The sequence below is a fragment of the Oncorhynchus clarkii genome, chromosome 26 (assembly GCF_045791955.1).
Source record: "Oncorhynchus clarkii lewisi isolate Uvic-CL-2024 chromosome 26, UVic_Ocla_1.0, whole genome shotgun sequence".
Lineage (NCBI taxonomy): Eukaryota > Metazoa > Chordata > Actinopteri > Salmoniformes > Salmonidae > Oncorhynchus > Oncorhynchus clarkii.
Window position 1 is genome coordinate 23,076,203 of NC_092172.1, and position 23,029 is coordinate 23,099,231.

Genomic DNA, 23,029 nt, shown 5'->3' on the forward strand with positions numbered 1-23,029 from the left:
TGGTATTGACGCAATATTATACTTAGTTTGTTATGTTAGCTATGTGTCATAATGGTTTCAATTACATTATTAAAAAAAAAAAAAGCTAGATAATAGCTGGCATACGAACAGAGTTTTTAAACCACTTCCTACACCAATACTGCAATCAAATGACTGCAACACCAAGCTCACCGACGTCACTCAAGGTGCATAGCCAATCAGCTGTTGCGAAGGAAGAGGGGGCTTGTTTTTGAAAAGACGCGCTCGTCTTGTGAGAAAAAGTAGCGGTGGCTGTAACGTTACTTGCTAACAAGCCGCAATTGCAAATGTGAGACAATTAGAGTCTAAGGTAAGCTGTGGGTGTATTATCCTTCGTTCCAGAGCAAAAGTAATGTTTACGATGTATTTTACAACTCGCAGCACTTGCTGTTTTCGCTCGGAGGTGAGTTTATATGGCTCTTTGTTGACTGCTAATGTTAGCTAGCCACAACAAGGCACTACGGGCGACGAATACACGAGACATTCAAGTCGCCCTGTTCTTTATGTAACAACATATTTGTATATGTTCACTGCTTAAAATGTAATGTTGTCGAATGCAAGTAGCTAGCTATGTTATTACATCTGGCCACGCCCAATTCCACAAAGCCTGGCCTCTGCGCCATTCCATTGGAGTATATCAGAAACATCTTTCACCTTGGAGTTTAGTCAGCTAAAGCATCTTCCTTGTGATCTCTCAACTAGATCAATACACAATAAGAAGAGTCATGGACGTGTGCAGCCATGTCAAAGTGGTTGTTCGTGTGCGGCCAACTAACGACAATGAGAAGTGCGAGAACTTCAGGAATGTGGTCCAAGTTGTGGACAACCACATGCTAATATTTGACCCCAAGGAACAGCAAATGACATCTTTCGGGGGGGGACCAAGAGTTCGTAACAGGGATGTCAACAAGAGAGCCAATAAGGACCTGAAATTTGTCTTTGATAATGTTTTTGGGGAGGATTCTTCTCAGGTGGATATCTTTGAGAACACCACTAAAAGGATACTTGATGGAGTGTTGAATGGCTTTAACTGTACAGGTAATAAAATAGGCCTAAGCCTACTAATCTTTACAGGACTATACCATCTGATTAGTATGGCTATGTGCACATTGAGACGGACTTTATGTAAACAGTGTTTCAAATAGCTTAATTTAAATGATTGTCATAGTACAGAGGCCCATTTTAGAAATGGTCATTAGTATGCTACAGTAGCCTATATCTTTGTACTCCATTTAGCTGTTAAATTCCAATACATTTGGTGTTACATTTAAACCTACCAAAATCTGATTTATTTTAATTTGAGTGGAAGTTTTGATCATGTTTAATTACTAATCCTTCTCTGAAATGTTGCAGTCTTTGCTTATGGCGCAACAGGAGCAGGCAAGACACACACCATGTTGGGCTCAAGCAATGACCCGGGTGTGATGTATCGCACCATGACGGAGCTCTTCAACCGTATGGATCAAGTCAAGGAAGAGAAAATATTTGATGTAGCATTTTCTTATCTTGAGGTAACTCTTTGATTTTGTCTGTCTGATTTTTCAGTTAATAAATTTACACAGAAATCAAGGAAATAGCTTCCTCCATCAAAGCTGGGAATTAAAGAAACACATTTTATTAATGAACAATCAGGATTTAAATTGTCAATAGAAATCAGTCAAGTTTTTGCCATAACTGGTTTGCAGGTCTATAATGAGCAGATCCGGGACCTCTTGGCTAATGTGGGCCCTCTTGCAGTGAGGGAGGACCCCTCGAAAGGAGTGGTTATCCAAGGCCTTACTCTGCACCAGGTTAGTGATCAACAGGTTATTTGTTGTGTCTGTCAGTTGTGTTGTAGTTTTTCTTTTTTACATCTATTTTTGATTTGTGTTCTGGTTTTATTTGTTTAAAAGTATTCATGTGACCTCTTTTGTAGCCTAAGTCTGCTGAGCACATCCTTGAAGCTTTGGATTATGGCAATCGGAATAGAACGCAACACCCCACTGACATGAATGCCACCTCGTCACGGTCCCATGCTGTATTTCAGGTAGGCTATTTCAATGGAGTGGCGTCATCTACCTTTCCTCCTTTACCAGACGTTGTGTCTGTCAGGTTTACCCACTGCAGTCACTGGACAGGTGAAGATGAAATTGTTGGTGTTCTTGTCCCACTAGATTTACTTGAAGCAACAGGACAGGACGGCTAGCCTTAATCCAAATGTCCGTGTGGCCAAAATGAGCCTGATTGACCTCGCTGGCTCCGAGCGAGCAAGTGCCACTAATGCAAAGGGAGCACGTCAACGGGAAGGCGCTAACATCAACCGTTCACTCCTTGCCCTGGGAAATGTCATCAACGCTCTGGCTGACCCTAAGGTATGTGTAAAGCATGTTTCTGATTGAATAGGACCTTAAATTATTCAAAGGAAATTTTTCTGCTCATAGAATACAATATAATTCATAATACTGGTTGATCTTTTGACAATAAAACCCAGAGGCATTTCTGTGTGACTCGTAAACAATGTTGAGCAGGCCTTGGTGCTGCTTCCTCACCACTGAGAATACACAAACTTCTGTCTAGATTTAACACTATGACAGGTGTGTCAAACTCATTTTGCCCTGGGGGCTGCATTCGGTGTTCGAAGTCCAGAGGGATGCACTGAAACTTATATTTCCTTGCCATCAAAATTGGCTAAAGATAGATAGATGGAGCACTAACATTTTTGGAATTTTCAATGCTCCCAGATGGTCTGGCTTTCATTTTGGGGATTATAAGCGAGCTGGACACAGTCAAGAAACCGCATGAATGTAGGATCATTATCATTTCTACACAGTTTCCATTTGGTTTAGTCATTTTAAGCTATTGAATTCATTCCCCCACACACACACTTTTATCCAAAGCAACTTAGTCACGTGTGCATACATTTTATTTGTGGGTGGTCCCGGTAATTGAACCCACTACCCTGGTGTTACAACTGATTTCTTATGTTTATCCCGCCAGTGAATGGTGTTAGGGTTATCCCTTGCTGTCATTCATTTTCTCTGCCAGTTGATTTCTGTGGTCACACTGCATTTTTTAAGATAATGTTTTTTCTTGTTGTGGATATTTAGGTCGGTCTAGTCTAATTTATTCTGTCTTCATTTTGTCTGTATTTTGTTTAATTGGTTGCAATTTTACATCCTACTGGCAGCAATACTCCCCTGCTCAGTCGTTGCCAGAAAAAAGTGAGCAGCACCCTGTGATTCAAGGAGCATTGCTTGGTCTGTTAGCAAGCCAAGTATTTGGGTAATATTTCATTCCAGTTGCATACATTAACCTGTCACTGAGTCGTCCCGGTTTACCACTGTCCCTGGGGATTCCACAAGCAGGCCACTTGCATTTAGGAAATGCTGCACAAACATGCCACCGTTGTACTGAAATGTTTTGTTTATTTTTATGGCACCGTTGTTCGCTTTAGGGAATGACACCTTGATGTCCCAGCTTGGACTGGTCCCGTGGCCATGAATTGCAGTTGCATATTTAGCCTTTGTGGTTTTCTCCATTGGCCCATTTCCTCTCTCTCAGGCTGTTACTCTGTACATTGTAAATCCTGCTCCGGCGAAAGACTCACTCTGCTTAATTGGGACAACCTCCTTTTAGCTGCAAACTTTGAGCTCTCATAGGATCAGCTGGAAATATAAGGGTTTCCTGGTTCCAGATGTAGGTTTCGGCCAGGGAGAACAGCTGGGCAGCCCCCAGCCCATTGCAGATCACTTTTCCTCTGCAAGTTCCTGGTAATTCCTGCCATTTGAATCTCCATGCGACTGTGACTCACCTGAACAGATGTAATGTACTCAAGACGCATCTGTGCCATTAGTGAAGCCAGGCTGAATTCAGACATAGCACATTCACACCAGCAGAAGATAATGTGCTTGGGTGTTTTTATGGAAACAAATAGTTACCGTCTGCCAATAAGAATGTGTATATACAAAACATTAAGAATACCGTCCTAATATTGAGTTGCACCCCCCCATTTTGCTCTCAGAACAACCTCAATTTGTCAGGCTATGGACTCTACAAGGTGTCGAAAGTGTTCCACGGGGATGCTGGCCCATGTTGACTCCAATGCTTCCCACAGTTGCTGGATGTTCTTTGGGTGGTGGATCATTCTTTATACACACTGGAAACTGTTGCGCATGTAAAACCCAGCCGTGTTGCAATTCTTGACACAAACTTCTGTGCCTGGCACCTACTACCATACCTCATTCAAAGGCACCTAAATATTTTGCCTTGCCCAGTCACCCTTTGAATGGCACACATACACAATCCATCTCTCAATTGTCTCAAAGCTTAAAAATAATTATTTAACCTGTCTCCTCACCTTCATCTACTCTGATTTGAAATGGATTTAACAAGTGACATCAATAAGGGATCATAGCTTTCACCTGGATTCACCTGGTCAGTCTGTCATGGAAAGAGCAGGTGTTCTTAATGTTTTGTACATTCAGTGTATTTGGCTATTCTAAAATGCCCCCCTATACAGCCTTATTTGTGTGTTGTCCCATTGTCACTGGGCATTTACTGTATGCCTGGGGTCCCAAAGGGTCATAGGACTGTGGTCAATTCCATTTTAACGCAAGCAAGTTGGAATTAATTGATAAAAATAAAAAAGTATTAATGTCCAGTGAGGTTTTTCAGACCTTTCCCCACCTCAAACCTGAATGTGTAGGCCTAACCATTTCCTGTTTTGCACTTTTACTCTTCTCGGGCTAATGTTGTTTTTTCTTTATTTTAGCAGAGTAAGAAAGCCCACATACCATACAGGGACAGCAAGCTAACACGACTCCTTAAAGATTCTCTTGGTGGGAACTGCAGGACGGTCATGATTGCCAACATTAGCCCCTCCTCCAAATCTTATGACGACACCCACAACACACTGAAATACGCCAACAGGGCCAAAGAGATCAAATCATCGGTCAGTAAACTACTCACCCATCCCAGCAATGTTATAGGATTTACTTAGGCCTCTTTGGCCGTGCTTTCCTTAGTGTACCTTCACTTGTAATAAACTCTGTTTTTAAAAGCCAAACATAAGTTCAGAGGTGGTTTTGACAGTGAAACTAGTACTACATGGCATTTCTTACAATATTTCTGTTTGTAATGCCTCTCTTTCTCCCTCCATGTATTTTTACATGCATCTACCTGTCCTTTAGCTCAAGAGGAATGTTGTCAGCTTGGACAGTCACATCGGCCAGTATGCAGTGATATGTGAGAGGCAGCGAGAAGAGGTAATATAAGATGAAGCACCCATCTCTACTACACAGACTGGAGGCCTTTATGGTCAGAAAAGGTGTGGACATAGATTTCACAATTTATCAATGATTTATGCCATTTCAGATCATTCAATTGAAGAAGAAGTTGAAAGAATATGAGGAGAGGAAGATGGACCCTCTTGTTCCTGGAGGCTCTAATACCATTAATACCATCTCCAGTCAGAACCAAACAGAGATTCACAAGTAGGTGCTTATTTCTTGTGCCAATGTGCATGCAACAACCAAAAGGCAAAACTTGTATTTATACAGTAATACAAGTTCTGTTATGCATAATATGCACCACACTTGAGTGTTGTTCTTTAAACTTGTACACTTTAATTTAAATCCATAGATAATTTATAATGTTGAGGGAAAAGTACAAAGCCCAAGGACCTGGTGGGTGGAGAGTTTGCTCTGCATTTTTGATAGGGGCAGCTGTGAGCCACGTAAATAAAGCTACACAATATATCGATATTAGATTAAAAAAAATGTCCTTCCTTCAGTCCCCTCTAAGGGCTGCAGTGGCATCTGTTTAAAAAGGGAGAGAGGGAAGGGGGGAGGGGGGTGGAAAGCTGAATGAGTCTCATTCCCACGCATTTCATTCACCGGCATCAGAATTCACAACTCGCACAATGTGAGGCTCTGAAGAGAGGCAGCATGCTTCTCACACAATAAAAAATTCATCAGTCTGGCAAGGCCACGGCGGCTCCTACGTCACAGGGGTTACATTGGAGAGTGCAGTCACATCTCAGCGGCTGCTCTCCACTGTCTGTTTATTTATTTACCTGCATACCCCTCTTCCTTTACTAGAATGAGACATTGTTGCAAGGCCTCTGCCTTATTAGGTCAAAGCTGCTGGGGGTGATCCAGGGCAGCTGCCTGATTTGAACACTGTTCAACCTGTTGTACAATAACATGACATTACATTTTTACTTGAGGAAGGGCAAACACTAAAACTTTTTTTTATTTTTATAAATATTTGCCCTCCATTATTAAGCAAAGACTCAATTTAATGATAACTGGCTGGTTGCTCCTTTTTCTGGATAGGGTGTCAGAGTCCCTACAGAGCATTTTCTCCAGCCGTACTCAGATCAGGAGGGAGCACCTTGTTCTGGAGCGCCAGCTGAAGGAGAACGAGTTACGTCAGCGCCACAGCGAGGAGTGCAACCAGCAGGCCCAGCTCTTCAGTGCCAAAGACAAGACTGAGAAGGTCTGTTAAAGGTCCTGCTTATCACCATTATGTTTTAGCCAGAAAATGGTCCAAGAAGGAGGATGTCTTTTATGATGTACCAGTGATAGATGGATGTTTTAAAGTGCATACACTCCTTTGTCGTATCCCAATCTGACAGGCTCTGTTGTTGAATAGGCCACCTGCAAGCACGAGCGCAAGCTGGCTTCCCTGCTCACACAGCAGCAGCACATCCGCAAGAGGCTGGAGGAGGCTGAGCTGCGCTTCCTTGAGAACAACGGCTGGCTGCACCGCGTGGAGAATGACATGAAGCTACTGGGACAGGACTCCCAGCCACCAGTGGTGAGGCAAATGCTGGAGGGGTCAGGAGATATGGTAGCTCTTGACCCAGGGGTGGTATTAGTGGTGTGGTATATGGGTTATTTTGTTCATGTACTGGTAGGGGAAATGTAGAGGAAGATGGTCCCTCCAGGATTCCGTGATCGTATTTTTTGTTGTTGCTAAATCAACAATTCCCTGCATATTATGTGAGGGCTTACACATTTGACACATCACTGCACTATTTCTGCATAAAACAGTAAAAACATTGCAATGTTATCACAAAGCTGACCCATCACCGCTGTACAAAAAGAGGGCTCACAATTTGATTTGAACTGCATTTGTCATATTCACCGAATACAACAGGTGTAGTCCTTACTGTGAAGTGCTTACTTACAAGCCCTTAACCAACAATGCGGTTGCCTAGTGGTTAGAGTGTTGGACTAGTAACCGGAAGGTTGAAAGTTCAAATCCCCGAGCTGACAAGGTACAAATGGGTTAACAGGAGGGGACTAAGCACGCACCCCTGAGGGGCCCCCGTGTTGAGGATCAGCTTGGCAGATGTGTTGTTGCCTACCCTTACCACCTGGGGGCGGCCCATTCAGAAGTCCAGGATCCAGTTGCAGAGGGAGATGTTTAGTCTTTTGGGTGAATTTTGGCCCATTTCTCCTGACAAAGCCGGTGTAACTGAGTTGGGTTTGTAGGCCTCCTTGCTCGCACGTGCTTTTTCAGTTCTGCCCAGAAATGTTCTATAGGATTGAGGTCAGGGCTTTGTGATGGCCACTCCAATACCTTGACTTTGTTGTCCTTAAGCTATTTTGCCACAACTTTTGAAGTATGCTTGGGGTCATTGTCCATTTGGAAGACCCATTTGTGACCAAGCTTTAACTTCCTGACTGATATTGCTTCAATGTATCCACATAATTTCCCTGCCTCATGGTGCCATCTATTTTGTGACGTGCACCAGTCCCTCCTGCAGAAAAGCACCCCCACAGCATGATGCTGCCACCCCCGTGTTTCACGGTTTGGATGGTGTTCTTCGGCTTGCAAGCCTCCCCCTTTTTCCTCCAAACATAACCATGGTCATTGTGGCCAAACAGTTCTATTTTTGTTTCATCAGACCAGAAGACATTTCTCCAAAAAGTACGATCTTTCTCCCGATGTGCAGTTGCAAACCGTAGTCCGGCTTTTTTATGACGGTTTTGGAGCAGTGCTCCTTGCTGAGCAGTCTTTCAGGTTATGTCGATATAGGACTTGTTTTTACTGTGGATATAGATACTTTTGTACCCGTTTCCTCCAGCATCTTCACAAAGTCCTTTGCTGTTCTGGGATTGATTTGCACTTTTCGCACCAAAGTATGTTCATCTCTAGGAGACAGAACGCGTCTCCTTCCTGAGTGGTATGATGGCTGCGTGGTCCCATGGTGTTTATACTTGCGTACTATTTGTACAGATGAACACAGTACCTTCAGGCGTTTGGAAATTGCTCCCAAGGATGAACCAGACTTGTGCAGGTTTACAATTTATTTTCTGGGGTCTTGGCTGATTTCTTTTAATTTTCCCATGATGTCAAGCAAAGAGGCACTGAGTTTGAAGTTAGGCCTTGAAATACATCCACAGGTACACCTCCAATTGTCAATTAGCCCATCAGAAGCTTCTAAAGTCATGACATCATTTTATGGAATTTTCCAAGCTGTTTAAAGGCAGAGTCAACTTAGTGTATGCAAACTTCTGACCCACTGGAATTGTGATACAGTGAAATAACCTGTCTGTAAACAATTGTTGGAAAAATTACTTGTCATGCACAAAGTAGATGTCCTAACCGACTTGCCAAAACTATAGTTTGTTAATAAATTTGTGGAGTGGTTGAGAAACGATTTTTAATGACTCTAACGTAAGTGTATGTAAACTTCCGACTTCAACTGTAGGTGTTCCTTTTGAGTCCGCAAAGAATTTCAATTTTAAACAGTCATGCACATTTATATGGTTCAATCAAGCCACACGTCAACACAATTTTTTTTTCCTTGTCAGTGCATTGTTTCCCGCAAATATCACAGAAAATCCTCACAAAATCCAAGAGGGATTGTGAAGATTTATTGACAATGCTAATAATTGTAAGCTACCTAAACTAAGCCTTCTTTTTGGTTGCTGACTCTCTGGATAAGATCCATATAATAAACTAATTGCTAATTATACATAGAAATGGTTCTACTTATAGTTAAGGTGAACTATCCCTTTTTAATGTCATTTTTTCATCTCCCAGAGAGAATTATAGAAGGGATGGGAACGCATCACAGGAAGTTAACTCTGTGCTACTTTAAAAGTATATATACACTGCTCAAAAAAATAAAGGGAACACTTAAACAACACAATGTAACTCCAAGTCAATTACACTTCTGTGAAATCAAACTGTCCACTTAGGAAGCAACACTGATTGACAATGAATTTCACATGCTGTTGTGCAAATGGAATAGACAACAGGTGGAAATTATAGGCAATTAGCAAGACACCCCCAATAAGGGAGTGGTTCTGCAGGAGGTGACCACAGACAACTTCTCAGTTCCTATGCTTCCTGGCTGATGTTTTGGTCACTTTTGAATGCTGGCGGTGCTTTCACTCTAGTGGTAGCATGAGACGGAGTCTACAACCCACACAAGTGGCTCAGGTAGTGCAGCTCATCCAGGATGGCACATCAATGTGAGCTGTGGCAAGAAGGTGTGCTGTGTCTGTCAGCGTAGTGTCCAGAGCATGGAGGCGCTACCAGGAGACAGGCCAGTATATCAGGAGACGTGGAGGAGGCCGTAGGAGGGCAACAACCCAGCAGCAGGATCGCTACCTCCGCCTTTGTGCAAGGAGGAGCACTGCCAGAGCCTTGCCACAAATGTGCATGATTCTGACCGTTTTCTGACCATCCACCAACGCCACGTTGCACCACAGACTGTCCAGGAGTTGGCGGATGCTTTAGTCCAGGTCTGGGAGGAGATCCCTCAGGAGACCATCTGCCACCTCATCAGGAGCATGCCCAAGCGTTGTAGGGAGGTCATACAGGCACGTGGAGGCCACACACACTACTGAGCCTCATTTTGACTTGTTTTAAGGACATTACATCAAAGTTGGATCAGCCTGTAGTGTGGTTTTCCACTTTAATTTTGAGTGTGACTCTAAATCCAGACCTCCATGGGTTGATAAATTTGATTTCCATTGATTAATTTTTGTGTGATTTTGTTGTCACCACATTCAACTATGTAAAGAAAATAAGTATTTAACAAGAATATTTCATTCATTCAGATCTAGGATATGTTATTTTAGTGTTCCCTTTATTTTTTTCAGCGGTGTATATATATTTATTTTTTGCAAATATGTCCCAACTTGTTGTGACAGTTTCTTTTCTTCCATCTGTTCTCCAGGTAATTAGAACTGTGCTTATTATTGCTCTTGTACACTGGTGGATGACTGAGGTGAATGGATCAATGATCTTTATGCATCCCTCACACAGCCAGTTACCTAAAACAATGTAGATGTTTATTTTCTCTTTATCATCCCTCTTCTAGGAAGTGGCACAGAACAATGATTCATCCGCTTGTCAAATGTTCTCTCTGCTGTCGTTTCGTATACTCTTTTACGTCAGAGTTGGATGACAGCTTCTTTCTTTCTTTTTTACCCAGAAGACAGGTTCTCAGAGATGAAGCATGGCACAAAATAAACCCCTCAAGATTCTTGGTCTTGTGCGTCACTGATGACTCCCTGCCAGCTTGTTCTCTAACTGTGGTCAGGGTTACTCAATATGTTCCCTCATGGTCATTTCACCAGCTCTTCCACTTTCCCCTTTCCCGTCCAGGTACTCCAGAAGGACCTTCGCTGCCACAGGCTCCAGCTACAGGTAGAGGACCTCAAGCAGCACATTGAGCAAATGACCCACCTCATCGGCATCCAGGACCAGGAGAACAAACAGACTAAAAAGTAGGTCATTTTTCTTTTTCAGGATTAAACACGTAATGTTGTCACCATACCAAAACTTGGACTTCCATACCGATATTCTTTGTTGTATTTGATACTCTTCACCCCAGTGATACCACAGTGGAAAAATACCTCACTTACTGTGTAAAACATGTGGCCAAGCCAACGCTCCAGCTGGAAGCTACTGGGTGTGCAGGCTTTTGTTCCTTTTGAGCAGCTGATTGCTGGAGTCTGGTATACTACAGCAAGACTGGAACAAAAGCCTGGCATTGCGTATCAGAGTTGAATCATCCACCTGTATCCACTGAAGACAGAGTGGAAATGCAGTGATATTACTATAAGATAGTCTTAAAGGGGTTTGTCAGACTTTTCAGACCTGTCAAGTAGACTTAAGTCAATCTGAGCCAATACTCCACAACATCTGTTGTACAGATATTGCTACATGTTTTAGAAGGAATCTTCAGGCCTCAATCCTACATGAATGGGTAAATATGGTCAGGTAGATACAGACATATTAAGATGGGAATGATATGAAATAATATTTATGAAAAATGGAGTATGAGTCATGTGACTCACACTGTACTATGTGAGTATGAATGGCTGTGTGCCATCCATACCTGTGTCATACATTACCTCCAGAGAATGTACAGTGTCGTTATCGCTTACTTATATGAATTAGTGAATAGAGACTTAGTCTTTTGAATAATACTATACTAGGTGTTGCATACATGTGCAACAAAATTCACTTTGGCAACTTTACACTCTAGATTGTGATACTGACTCAACAGAACATCTTTTAAGTCTGAGTTTCATGCTTTCTTCTGTTCAGAATGGTGCACATGCTGCTGCCTGCCTACAGCAGACAGTACTGGACGCTGAGGGGGTCGGGCCTGGTCACAGCTGCCGATGAGGCTGAGAACCAGGACCTGGAGCACCTGGTCCTCAGGGAGAGGGGTGTGGTGTGGGCTGATCAGGAGAAGGCCGGGGAGCAGAAGGACGAGGAGACCCAGGCTGAGGGTTCCAGGCTTAGGCCAGAGCTCGTACCTATCCTGTCATTTTCACACCTCATCTGTCCCCATCAAAACAGTCCCTGTAGTAGTAAGTCATGACTTCACACCTTATGTTTATTTTAAAAAACGCAGACTTAGCTTCAACTCCCAGTGACAACGATGACATGTAATTTCCCCCTGAGGGGTAAACTACAAAGCTATTGACTTTCTGCTTCATTGAGAAAGCTGAAGTTCAATATGTGTTTTTGGTTGATGATTTAATTAGACCATGCCCATTCTTTCTAGAAAATCAAAATATATTTTGGCAAGTTAGCTGGCCATTGATCTTGCTTTGTAGTATACCCCCCTGTAGTGCTTTATTTTCAGGCCACCAGTGGCCATACAGCAATATCTGGTGGCCCTGGGCTATTGGGCTCTATTTACTGTTGATCATGGGAGCCTACACACACGGGAGCCAGCATTCTCCAGGTCCTATCACACCCTGTATAACCCAGCACCAGTGCGCCATCAGGCCTCCTTTCATGACATTCAGCCCCTAGGAGACAATGGAGCGTGAACCAAAGCTGGCCAGCAATACTTAATTACTATGTTGCTGTCCATCATATGTCAGCAGGTGCACCCCGCACCTGTCCCCCTGCACCCGTCACATGCTTGTTTCCCTGTGTCTTTTATTTAGTATTTTTGGCCCTGTCCACTTGTGCTTGTAGTTGAGTGATATCCTGTAATTTGACCCTCCTTTCACAAGCCATGAGCACAAATGTATGATACCAGATCTCAATAGGTCCCGTCTGTTTGTTCTATTCCCTCTGTTTTCACCTTGCAATGACTATCCTGAAGACTACTGTTATTATATATTTAAAGCTACATTTAGTTAAATGCCCAGTGCAATCAACCTGATTTCCTGCATTTGATATATATATTTACACTATGAAATTGTAAAGATTATAATAATGCCCATTTTTAGTTTAAGAAAAGACTGTCTAAAATGTCTGCCTGTTTTGGTGGGGTGGCATTTTGGCCTGCCTGGTGACATCACCAAGTGGTAAATTAGTTAATTAGAAAACGTTCCAAACCTCTCTGCCAATAACAGCTAGTTTTCCCTTCTCCATTCAGACCACTCCCAGACAGTCCTAGAAAACTTCTTGCTTGAGAAATGTCTCTTTGCTAAGAAGCTATATTTGTTTATTTTTGACCATTTTTAATTGAAAACAATCACAGTAAGGTACTTAATTGTTACCCAGAAATGATTTCATATTTTGATTAAAAATGGCTGCATTGAACCTTTAACCCCTTACACTTGTGGGAATTGGATAGGGATAGAGCTAAATTGAAATGTTTCTTAAAGAAAAAATATGGAAATGCATAAATATGGTAGAAATTAGAAGGGAACAGTTTGGAGATTATGGGGAAATGATTAGACTAAAGGTGAGGCCAACCGTTCAGCTGACACAAGACTGAATCCAAACATTACACTGTTGATTTTATGAGCATTTTTAAATTTACAGTAATTTTCGGCACTTTTGTTTTTTAACAATCTTGGACAAGTGGGTGAAATTTGAGCGCTTGTTCTATTGCCAACATGACTAGCAAAATGATAAAATAAGATCTTAGTGTTAGGCTTTCACAAAGCAATTCAGAGAAACAGATTGTAATTTTGATGCGCACGGAATGGATTCATGAGTAAATCCAAATACATGGTTTGCGGCAAATTTTCTTCACAATACAACAAACAGGCTCATTCTGTTCAGGACAACTCAGGGTATAACGCCATGTTATCTTGTAACTACATCAAACATAGTAATCATAAATGTTGACAATGTATATTACATAAGTTTTATGATATGGAAATGTGAAGTGCACATTAAGACTCATGGGTGTTTGCTTGCTTGTATGCCATCAAAGCAGTATTTATTATAATCCTTAGCGTCACATCTTTCAAAATACATAGAGTCCTTGTAATTTACAGCATTTCCCTCACTCAGACAAAACATTTTCTAAAGTTGCCCAATTAGCAGGAGGGATTGGGGCAACTTCTTGTCGTGTGCGGTGCTCAAGTTCAAAACAGCTGTCAGTCAAAACCCATACAGAGCTGTGAAGTGCAGAGCCTGAGTTCTGACGTCACGTATAGCATGTCACGTATAGCATGTCACTGTACTGTTCCAATTTAAGAGCTTATCAATGTCCAAAGCTGACATTTTCAACCCATATACGGATACAAGTGTAAAGGGCTACCCATTTTTTAACCAGGCAAGTGTACAATCGCAGACGTTGCTACACAGTTCATGATGATTATTCACATTTACCACAGCCAAATGCTGAGGCACGATTGTGTCTGTTCTATTGATAACTGTGCAGGCTGAGCTGTGATGCTAGTCATGCTGTGTGTTGTGCTGATAACTGCGGGGGTGGCATGGTATTCATGAAGGAGGCTGTGTTGTTGAACATACTGTTGTCTGTCACTCAGGTGCTGAGAAGCATAAGAGGAGAGTCTCGCTGCGCCTTCAACCCAATCCATCATCGAAAGGTAAACCTGTCTTTACTCTCCCTCAGGCCTGCTAACCTGGTCATTAATCTAACAGCTTGCCACATGGAATCTTTCATATTGACACTCCGAGGGGATCAAATATGTCCATCAAAGTCATCACTCCTGTGGTAAAAGCTCTGTTTCAGCTGTTAATTGTTCATCAGCAATTTCAGTTGTGCTAAAACTGGTTTCAGGATTCACTAGTATAAACTTGGGATGTTAACAGAGAAGGCTTGTTTCAGAAGACCACAAGGACTGAAATGGTTAAAATATTGAACTGACAATATTAAACATCCCCTCTGTAGTGCTCAAACTGAAGTGAGAAATTATTAATATTGATTTGTGGATTAACAGTGTTTTTTTGTTTTATTCCCACTGATCACTGGTGTTTAGTGTAACAACTTAATTTCCCTTCTGCCATCCTGGAGATGATGGGATATCAATTGGCACTTGAACTGATTTTTAAACTGATTTTCAACTGATTCTTAAACGAGGAAAAATAAAATAGGCAAACTGTTACAGAAACTTCAAAAAGTATTCCGACATGAAATAGAATTTGATTTCCAGTTGTGCAGCACTGCAGACTTTCTGGTCTGGAACTAAAGATATTTTGTGAAAATGAAATGACACTCGAGACCCCTTTAGAGAAAGAAAAGGACTGGGAAAACCTTTAGGGAAGTACAATAAGGAAGTATGTGAAATATGGCTGTCCAAATTGTTTGTAATGATATTTTCTGCTGAACAGATGGTCTACACTTGATTGAAACACATTGTGGGAAACGTCGGCTACATTTTTAAAGAAAACAACACCGGACGACCACAGCGCAACAGGAAATGGCTTTAAAACACTTTTTACTAGGGCTGGCACAATTACTGTTTAACCGTCATGAAAATAAAATAAACCTCGTAAGTTTTAGCTTTTTTTTGTGAAATGGCTGGCTGAAGACGGGGCGGCCAGGCATTTGTACGGTTGAGTCTGTTTCTACGGTAACATGGACTGTTAACAATGTAATAACTCCTTTACTCCTTGCTGAAACAAGCAAGGCGTTGTAGCAAACAGGCAGCAGCACATACAGTCAGGAGCAGAGCAGAGGAGATGTGTGTATTTTATTTTGCTTTTCGAGCTGTAATAATGGTGACCACGGTCATTTGGCTGACCAATAACCGTCATCCATAATTCCATGACCGTCACAGCCCTATTTCTTTTGCATGTCTTATCTACTTCAGAGTGGCTTTTTGTGATTGTGCATTACATGAATGGCCTTAAGGGTTTATCATAGTCCAAAACCAGTACACATTCGCACTGCAGTGTTCTAGAGTATTGGACCGTTGGCTTTCATACTTTTCTCATTCTGAGAGCACCTCAAGCAGTTTCGCCAACTGTCAACACTTTCAAATGAGTAGAGGACGCGTACCAGACCAGAAAGTTGGTTGGGAATTGTGGAGCGGTGCGCGTTCGGGCTTTGTGTCCCCTGCAGATGGTGGTCTCAGATCCAGGTAGCTATGTCACAATGGGACACTGGACTATCGCTTCTGTGTCTGTGGACTATGATTTACACTTTAGATATGAAATAAGCTCTTGTCCAAGTCATGTTACCTGTTTAGTGTGAAATCCTTGTTTTATTCTGTGTTTGTGCAACTAGCATCAGCGCTTGATGATTGAGTATGGAGATCCTCCCTCTTCCAACCTTCTCATTACAGCACCATCTCTAAGTTGATACGACGGCAGGTCACCACACATAACCCTCTCAATAGGGTTCTGCACCCCACCAGTCCAATGCCTTGTACCCATCAGCACAGGATGGCCCACACAATTTCAATCACTCTTCTCTCTCTCTTTCTCTCCAACCTCATTCTGTGCCAGTCTTACTTTTTCCTGCTCGATCACTCTCTTCCTCCTTGCCCCCTCTCCCCCTTTCCTCCATATTTTGTACTCCGTCAATCCAGCATTCAGCCCTCCCAACCCAGGCTGCTCAAACCTCATTCATGAAAATGCAAATTCACTGCAGGGAAAAGAAGGTAGGTAAGGCAAGCGTAAACGCCCCTTCCCCGTCAGCGATAAAGTGGGAGGCAGCAGCCAAGCGACCCTAATACGGTGCGGTCTCCACCAGAAATAGCACCTCATGCATGTATTAATCCTACAAGCCAAAAATATGTGATTGAAAGAACTTGGCTGCCATTTATTGCCGGGCCAGATCTCCATCAGAAACGGTACCATTTATCACTGTCCCCTCATCCTGCCTTGCTATCTGAGCTGTGACTCAAATTTCCTAAATATTGCTTTCTGCTCTTCGTATGAATAAATAGGTCCATTAATCTTCCATATCCCCCCTCCCTTTTATGATATACAAGTATGTTGTTAAAAAATGTGAGCATTGTCACTTAAAAGCTTCTACATTAAACAATTTAGTTGGTTGTCCTATTTTGTCTGTGCGGGGGTGGGTAGGAAAATTAATATGTCAAATCCACCACCACCACAGTTCACATTTCTGGGAATTGCCTCCTCCTCAGTAAAATGTAGTAGGTAGGAAGCGGCGTCACAGGGCTGTGGTCAGCAGCATGTAAATGATGCAGCCGCAGTGTCTCACTGCAACAAGTGAGTCTGCCTCCTCGTGCTCTGATGCTCTCCACTTGACTCTTACACACCAGCCATTAACCTCAAACAACCCTGCTTACGTATGTTCTTTAGGTGGCAATCGTCAATCTCAGCCAGGTTTTATCATAGTCTTCCTATTCTCGTAAAACATATTTATTCATGTTAATACGTTTAAGCTCTTATTACAGAATGAAATCCCAAAGTTCTATTCATAACATTTTGGCCGGTTAACGGAAGACACGTTTTCTATTAAAACGACTTTGGTGTATATTAGAAATGTATTGTGTAGCCAATATCAATTATTCTCATTTATTCAGTTGTATGTAAAGTTAGTTGTATCTTAGTCTTGATCAAATTACCAATAATTAACACTATGTCGTGTGTATGACTCCTCCTCACTGATGACTAATATGGTGATCCATTCAGTGTAGCTGTATCCTTTGTACGACAGGTTGCTAAGCGTGTGAGTCATCCATTATGGCTAGTGATTGTGAACCACTTATACCATGAAATAACTTAGGACCAATCATAGGATATGTCCACTCCTGCTTTGTCGGCCATAAGTTGTTTTCCCTCATTCCTTGCTTTGTGTTCCATAAGGATTTTATGTGGCCTTGTTATGTTTCCTTGGTTAAAGTTCAAATGCAGCAGATTTTATCTCGGTATCAAATCATTTCTGGATAACAATTAAGTCCTCTTACTGTGATTGTATTCCATAAATGTCAAAAAGAAGCAAAAATAGCTTCTTAGCAAAGAGTAATTTCTCAAGCAAGAATTGTTCGAGGACTGTCTGGGAGTGGTCTGAGTGGGGAGGGGGAAAACTAGCTGTTATTGGCAGAGTGGTTTGGAACTCTTATTGGTCCATTAACTAGTTTACCGCTTGGCGACGTCACAGGACAGGCCAAAACTCCATCCCACCAAAACAGGCTTAAATTTGTGTCTTTTCAAACAGCTGTTATTAAACAGTTATTCCAACCTCGTGGTGTGGAAATATACACTGAGTGCACAAAACTTAATGAACACTGACCAGACTGACTAGGTGAATCCAGGTGAAAGCTATAGTCCCTTATTGAATCCACTTCAATCACTGTAGATGAATGGTATTAGACCGGTTGAAGAAGGATTTATGAGACAATTGAGACATGGCTTGTGTATCTGTGCCATTGGGGGTGAATAGGCCAGATACAAGATTTAAGTGCCTTTGAACAGGGTACGTTAGTAGGTGCCAGGCACACCGGTTTGTCAAGAACTGCAACGCTGCTGGGCTTTTCACACTCAACAGTTTCCCGTGTGTATCAAGAATGTTCCACCACCCAAAGGACATCAAGCCAACTTGACACACCTGTGGGAAGCATTGGAGTCAACATGGGCCAGCATCCCTGTGGAACGCAGTCAGAACCTTGTGGAGTCCGTGCCCTGACTAATTGATTCAGTTCTGAGGGCTTTAAGTCTTGGTTTCTTTGAAACATCGAATTATATTTTTATTTTGCCTCATTTGATTCCTTTTCTTTCCCCTACTTAGCCATCTTCCATGTCACAGTAGCAGGGCTTGTCGGGACTGGTGAAACTCAATTTGTGAGCATGAATGTGTCCCGGCCCTTACTCCCTTACACCTCTGATTAATGTCTGCACTGTGTAAAGGTCACCAGGTTCACTTTCTTTGGCTCCCTCTACACTTCTCCAACTGCCAAAAGATGAGAACCCATATTAGGCCTACTGCAGACATCGACTTCTCCTTTCAGTATTTTACAGAGATGTTATTCCTTCATCTTTCAATGGTGGTGATACTGTCTTTTTATACCGGTGCCACCTAAGATCTATTCAGATGTGATTTATTTTCTTAAAATATGAGTGGTGCTTCAACAGATGGTAAGGCCATGCAGGGGTTAAAGTTCTCCAGGAGGGTGATTATTTGGGGTGTTAAAATAAAAACACTCCAGACCACACTTGAATGTCAAAGACTAGATAGAACGTATGTGAAAAATTGTAATGGACATATCTATTTTCAAATAACTGCCCTTTTTCATGACCGCAAATCTATTTTTGACAAACATATCGGTCATAAAAAAAATCTGTGCAGCACTCTGAATTTTGACATCCCAATGTGGACCTCGAGGCAAAACGTTTTCCTGCCAATCTAAGATCGACTCCAGTTCCAGTCATGGGATATAAAATAAAAAAAATAAACTTTCATCCCTGGTCCATGTATGACATTTCTATGTCAAACTACTGCCATGTTGTTAGTGAATACCCACATGCTGAAGCTGACAGCCTACTGTGATTTAGACTGGATAATGCATTCTTATCTTGCACTTGAGCTCAAACTAGTAAACCAAGTAGCAAGACCTCACCAACCACTAACAGAAAGTGTTCTGGCTGAACAGGATGAACCCTGAACCCTGTTCAGGAAGAAGCTTATAGAACCCCCCATATAAATGTGTGTAGAACAGATGTGACTGTCAAGTAAAACATGGAACCCTTTACGTTTCTATAACCGCAACATTCCAAAGGTCTTACCTCATTGAATACTTCCATGTAAAAGTGCTTGGTGGAGGATGTTTATGATTTTTTTTCAATTCCATTTGACCTCTCAATTCATTAAGTGATTTGTAGAGCTATGCCAAAATTGAAAAAAATCCCCTTGTCAATTTGCAGTACATGGATTGGACTGTATTGAAATGGAATTGACCTTGATGAAGTGTGTTGTGTAACTTGATAGCAATTTATTTGATCATGTATTGGCTTAAATTTGTTTGGTTCTTTGGCTTCTTCATAAAAAATAAATCCTATTGATGTTGTTTTCTAGGCCCAGCGGCCCAGGTGACAGTGATGGAACCAATTCCCAAGAAACCTACCAGGAGGAAGCTGGCAGTGTCTCCACCAAACCCTGGGAGTGTTGTCTCCGCCTCAGCGCAGGTTCCCATGGTCCTCCAGGAGGTTTTAAAACAGGAAGGGATGTTTCCACTGCTCTACACTCCAGAGGCCAGCAGTACACTCAACAGGCCTTCACTCCTGCCTCTCCAGCACTCTGCAGTCAATGACCCCAACATGACATTTGACATTGAAGATGGAGACAATGAAGCAGCTCTTGCCAACGCTACCGCCATCCTTTACCAATGTAGCCCCAATCATCAGGCTGAGACTTTGTGCCCCTTGAGTCCAAGCCAACAGCAGGCTCCCCGAGCCAATGACATGAGCAAACCCCCCAAAAGGTGGGTGTGGTATTGTCAAAGATGGTCATCATACTCCGGCATTTCCACAGTCCAGTTTAATATTAGCTGCTGAACGTAAAACAATGCATACATTCATAGATTAAGACTTTCTCTGTGTGTGTGTATATGTATGTGTATGTGTGTGTGTATATATATATATATATATATATATATATATATATATATATATATATATATATATATAATTTTTTTTTTTTTTTTTTTTTGCCTCCTATTACAACGATTCACATTTTTATTTTACACATTTTGTCCCAGGAGACAGACTGGCAGAAATTGTATTTGGGTTCGAGCCCCTCCAAGTACTTATTTCTAAACGTTGAGCTGCCTTGTCTTTTAAGTTTTAGGTACGAGCAAGTGGCAGTGAGAGAGCTCAGAATTGTCTAACGTATCAGAGTGCTGTACTCATTCCAGTCTGTTTATATGTTTTGGTCACATGTCAGAGACTGTTCAAATATTGAGAAGGAAAGTGACATTGCCTGACTTGTTGTTTCCCGCAGACTGGAGATACCATCTCTGTTAGACATCCGACGTGGCAAGACCTACATGGCCATGACTTCGGCTGCGCAGGGCAAACGCAAAATGAACTGGTAGGTGTGGTTGTGACATACTCAAAATAAATTTTTCTTAGTGAAGGATCAGCGAAGGAAGTGTTGTGCTGCTCAGATATTAATGTATTTCATCTCTTGTGTTTCCATCTCCCCCTGTAGCAGCAGCAGAGAGCAGGAAATCATTTCAGCACCCAAGCGCATAAAGCAGGACCCCACAGTAGTAGCAAGCAGACCACTAAGAGTGCGTCGTTTTGCTGGTGAGTGCAACAATACTAGTGTTTCTCCCCTGAAGTGACCGAGGGAAACAGTGTGTAGTTTGCTTTCATTCACTGTTTATAAAATATATTCATGTGTGGCTTTTTCCCCCTCTAAAATCCCCATGTTCATTTCAATTAGTGGTGCTTACACGCAGAGCTTATGCCTACATCTGTCAGCTGCAACACAAAGTTCAGGGCAGGGCCAGAATATGCTTTTTTATATGCCTGTTATGAAGGACACAAGCTTTTAGAAAACCAAGCTGTTTTTAATCTACAATGAAGGCGCTTGTCTGCCTGTTACGTATGGCGTGTATTTTATGTTGAAGGGTTTTGTTTGGCTTTTGGACAACTGCAGAATTTGGTTTCTCATCAGGTTGCATACTTTTGATGTGATGTGTTTTAGACAGCAATTTGTTTTATTATTCCATTTTTGTCATTTAAAATAACCAACTTTTTTATGATGGGATTTTTCACACTGCAAAGGAAAAACGTTTAATTTGAAGCTCTCCATAGAGATGGGGGCTCTATCTAAGCATTGTGTTTCTCCTTAGGGTCAGAGGAGAACGAGCCCAGAAGAGTTATGAGGAGTGTTTCTGAGGGGAATCTTCACCTCATGGATGTTCAGAGGAAGAAGTCCATATTCTATAAAACCTCCCAGAAATTAAAGAGTGTGACAAAGAGGATGTGAGACCTGCTTTTGACCAGATGTTGCTGATGTCGTATAGATATTGGGGAATTGTGTGTAGCTATGGAGAGAGAAATTAAGTCCTATGGATTTCTTGAATCGTTTTTGCTTGAATTGTGTATGATTCTGAAGTTGTTCTTAGTTTTATTTTTGGTTGTAGAATTAATGTTTTTACATTATTTCCTACATTAACATTTGTTGTACCAATAATTTGTTATTTAGTAATAAAATGTTTAACTACTAATGTATGTGGATGGTTTTTACCATGAATAATTCAACTCTTCCAATCTTTTTTTTTCTTGAATGGTTCATTTCTGAGCTTTTCCCTGTTTACTGTACATATATTTCCTTTCAATGTAAAATTGAACGGAAGGGGTAGATTGAGTTATCAGACATGCTGTTTTACTGTCAAGTCATGTGGCCATGCATGTGAATGCTGTTGACATGGAGACTTGTGATGTTCGTTCATTCCGCTTGTAACCCATCTGTATAGGGAAACTCATTCACCTGTGGAACTTTTTTCACTGTTCTATATCAGGCTACACAAACAGAAATGAAGGCTCATAAAATATTGTTAAAATGTTGAACAGTGTTAAGAATTCCTACTCAGAGCTGTATTGAGCCCCATCTAGTTGCCACTCTAAAGTTAATACATGTTGTTTTCGACCAGCTCTAACAATAGGTGTTGTACATGCACTTTGATACCAGCTCCCTTTTGTAATGGCTGTATATATCTTCAGAGAGAAAAAATCAGACTTACATTATGTCTGGAAAGAAGCCAACTCATCACTTTGAATTCAGTCTTTCTGTTGCACAGCATCCAATGTTGATCTTTATTTTTAGCCAGGAAGCTCAATGCCAGGTGCTGAGCACCCCCCCACCTCCGCACACACAGCTTTTTCTGTAACTGGTCTACACACAATTCCCCATAATGTCAAAAAGGAATTATGTTTACAAATTAATTAATGAAAAGCTTATGGTAAGCCGAAACAAGTTCAGGAGTAAAAATGTGCTCAATAAGTTGCATGGACTCTGTGCAATAAGTGTTTTTACCATTTTTAATTGAGTACCACATCTCTGTAACCCACACATAATTCTCTGTAAGATCCCTCAGTCGAGCAGTGAATTTCAAGCACAAAAACGAGGGAGGTTTTCCAATGGTTCACCAAGAAGGGCACCTAGTGGTAGATGAGTAAAAAATAAAACTGACATGAATATCCGTTTGAGCATGTTGAAGTTATTAATTACACTTTGGCTGGTATATCAATACACCCAGTCACTACAAAGAAGCATGCACCCTTCCTAACTCCGATGCCGGAGAGGAAGGAAACCGCTGAGAGATTTCACCATGAGGCCAATGGTGATTTTAAAACAGTTTAATGGCTGTGATGGATGGTGCAACAACATTACAGTTACCCCACAATACTA

At 41.7% G+C, this 23,029-nt stretch overlaps 1 protein-coding gene across 2 annotated transcripts; it reads left to right on the forward strand.

Moving 5' to 3' along the window:
- Positions 1-242: 242 nt before the first annotated feature.
- Positions 243-22,225, forward strand: LOC139385037 (kinesin-like protein KIF18A). 2 transcript variants are annotated; one of them, XM_071130074.1, is made up of 18 exons: positions 243-328; positions 721-1,056; positions 1,372-1,529; positions 1,704-1,808; positions 1,934-2,044; positions 2,172-2,369; positions 4,769-4,948; positions 5,187-5,261; positions 5,371-5,489; positions 6,333-6,495; positions 6,652-6,816; positions 10,630-10,751; positions 11,578-11,846; positions 14,223-14,282; positions 19,685-20,090; positions 20,609-20,698; positions 20,819-20,916; positions 21,468-22,225. In XM_071130074.1, the coding sequence occupies exons 2-18, from the start codon at positions 744-746 to the stop codon at positions 21,602-21,604; spliced, it is 2,769 nt and encodes a 922-aa protein (XP_070986175.1). In that variant the 5' UTR covers positions 243-328; positions 721-743; the 3' UTR covers positions 21,605-22,225. The 2 variants fall into 2 exon arrangements, with proteins under 2 accessions (XP_070986175.1, XP_070986176.1); XM_071130075.1 differs by having other exon boundaries at positions 4,772-4,948.
- The last annotated feature ends 804 nt before the right edge of the window (positions 22,226-23,029 follow it).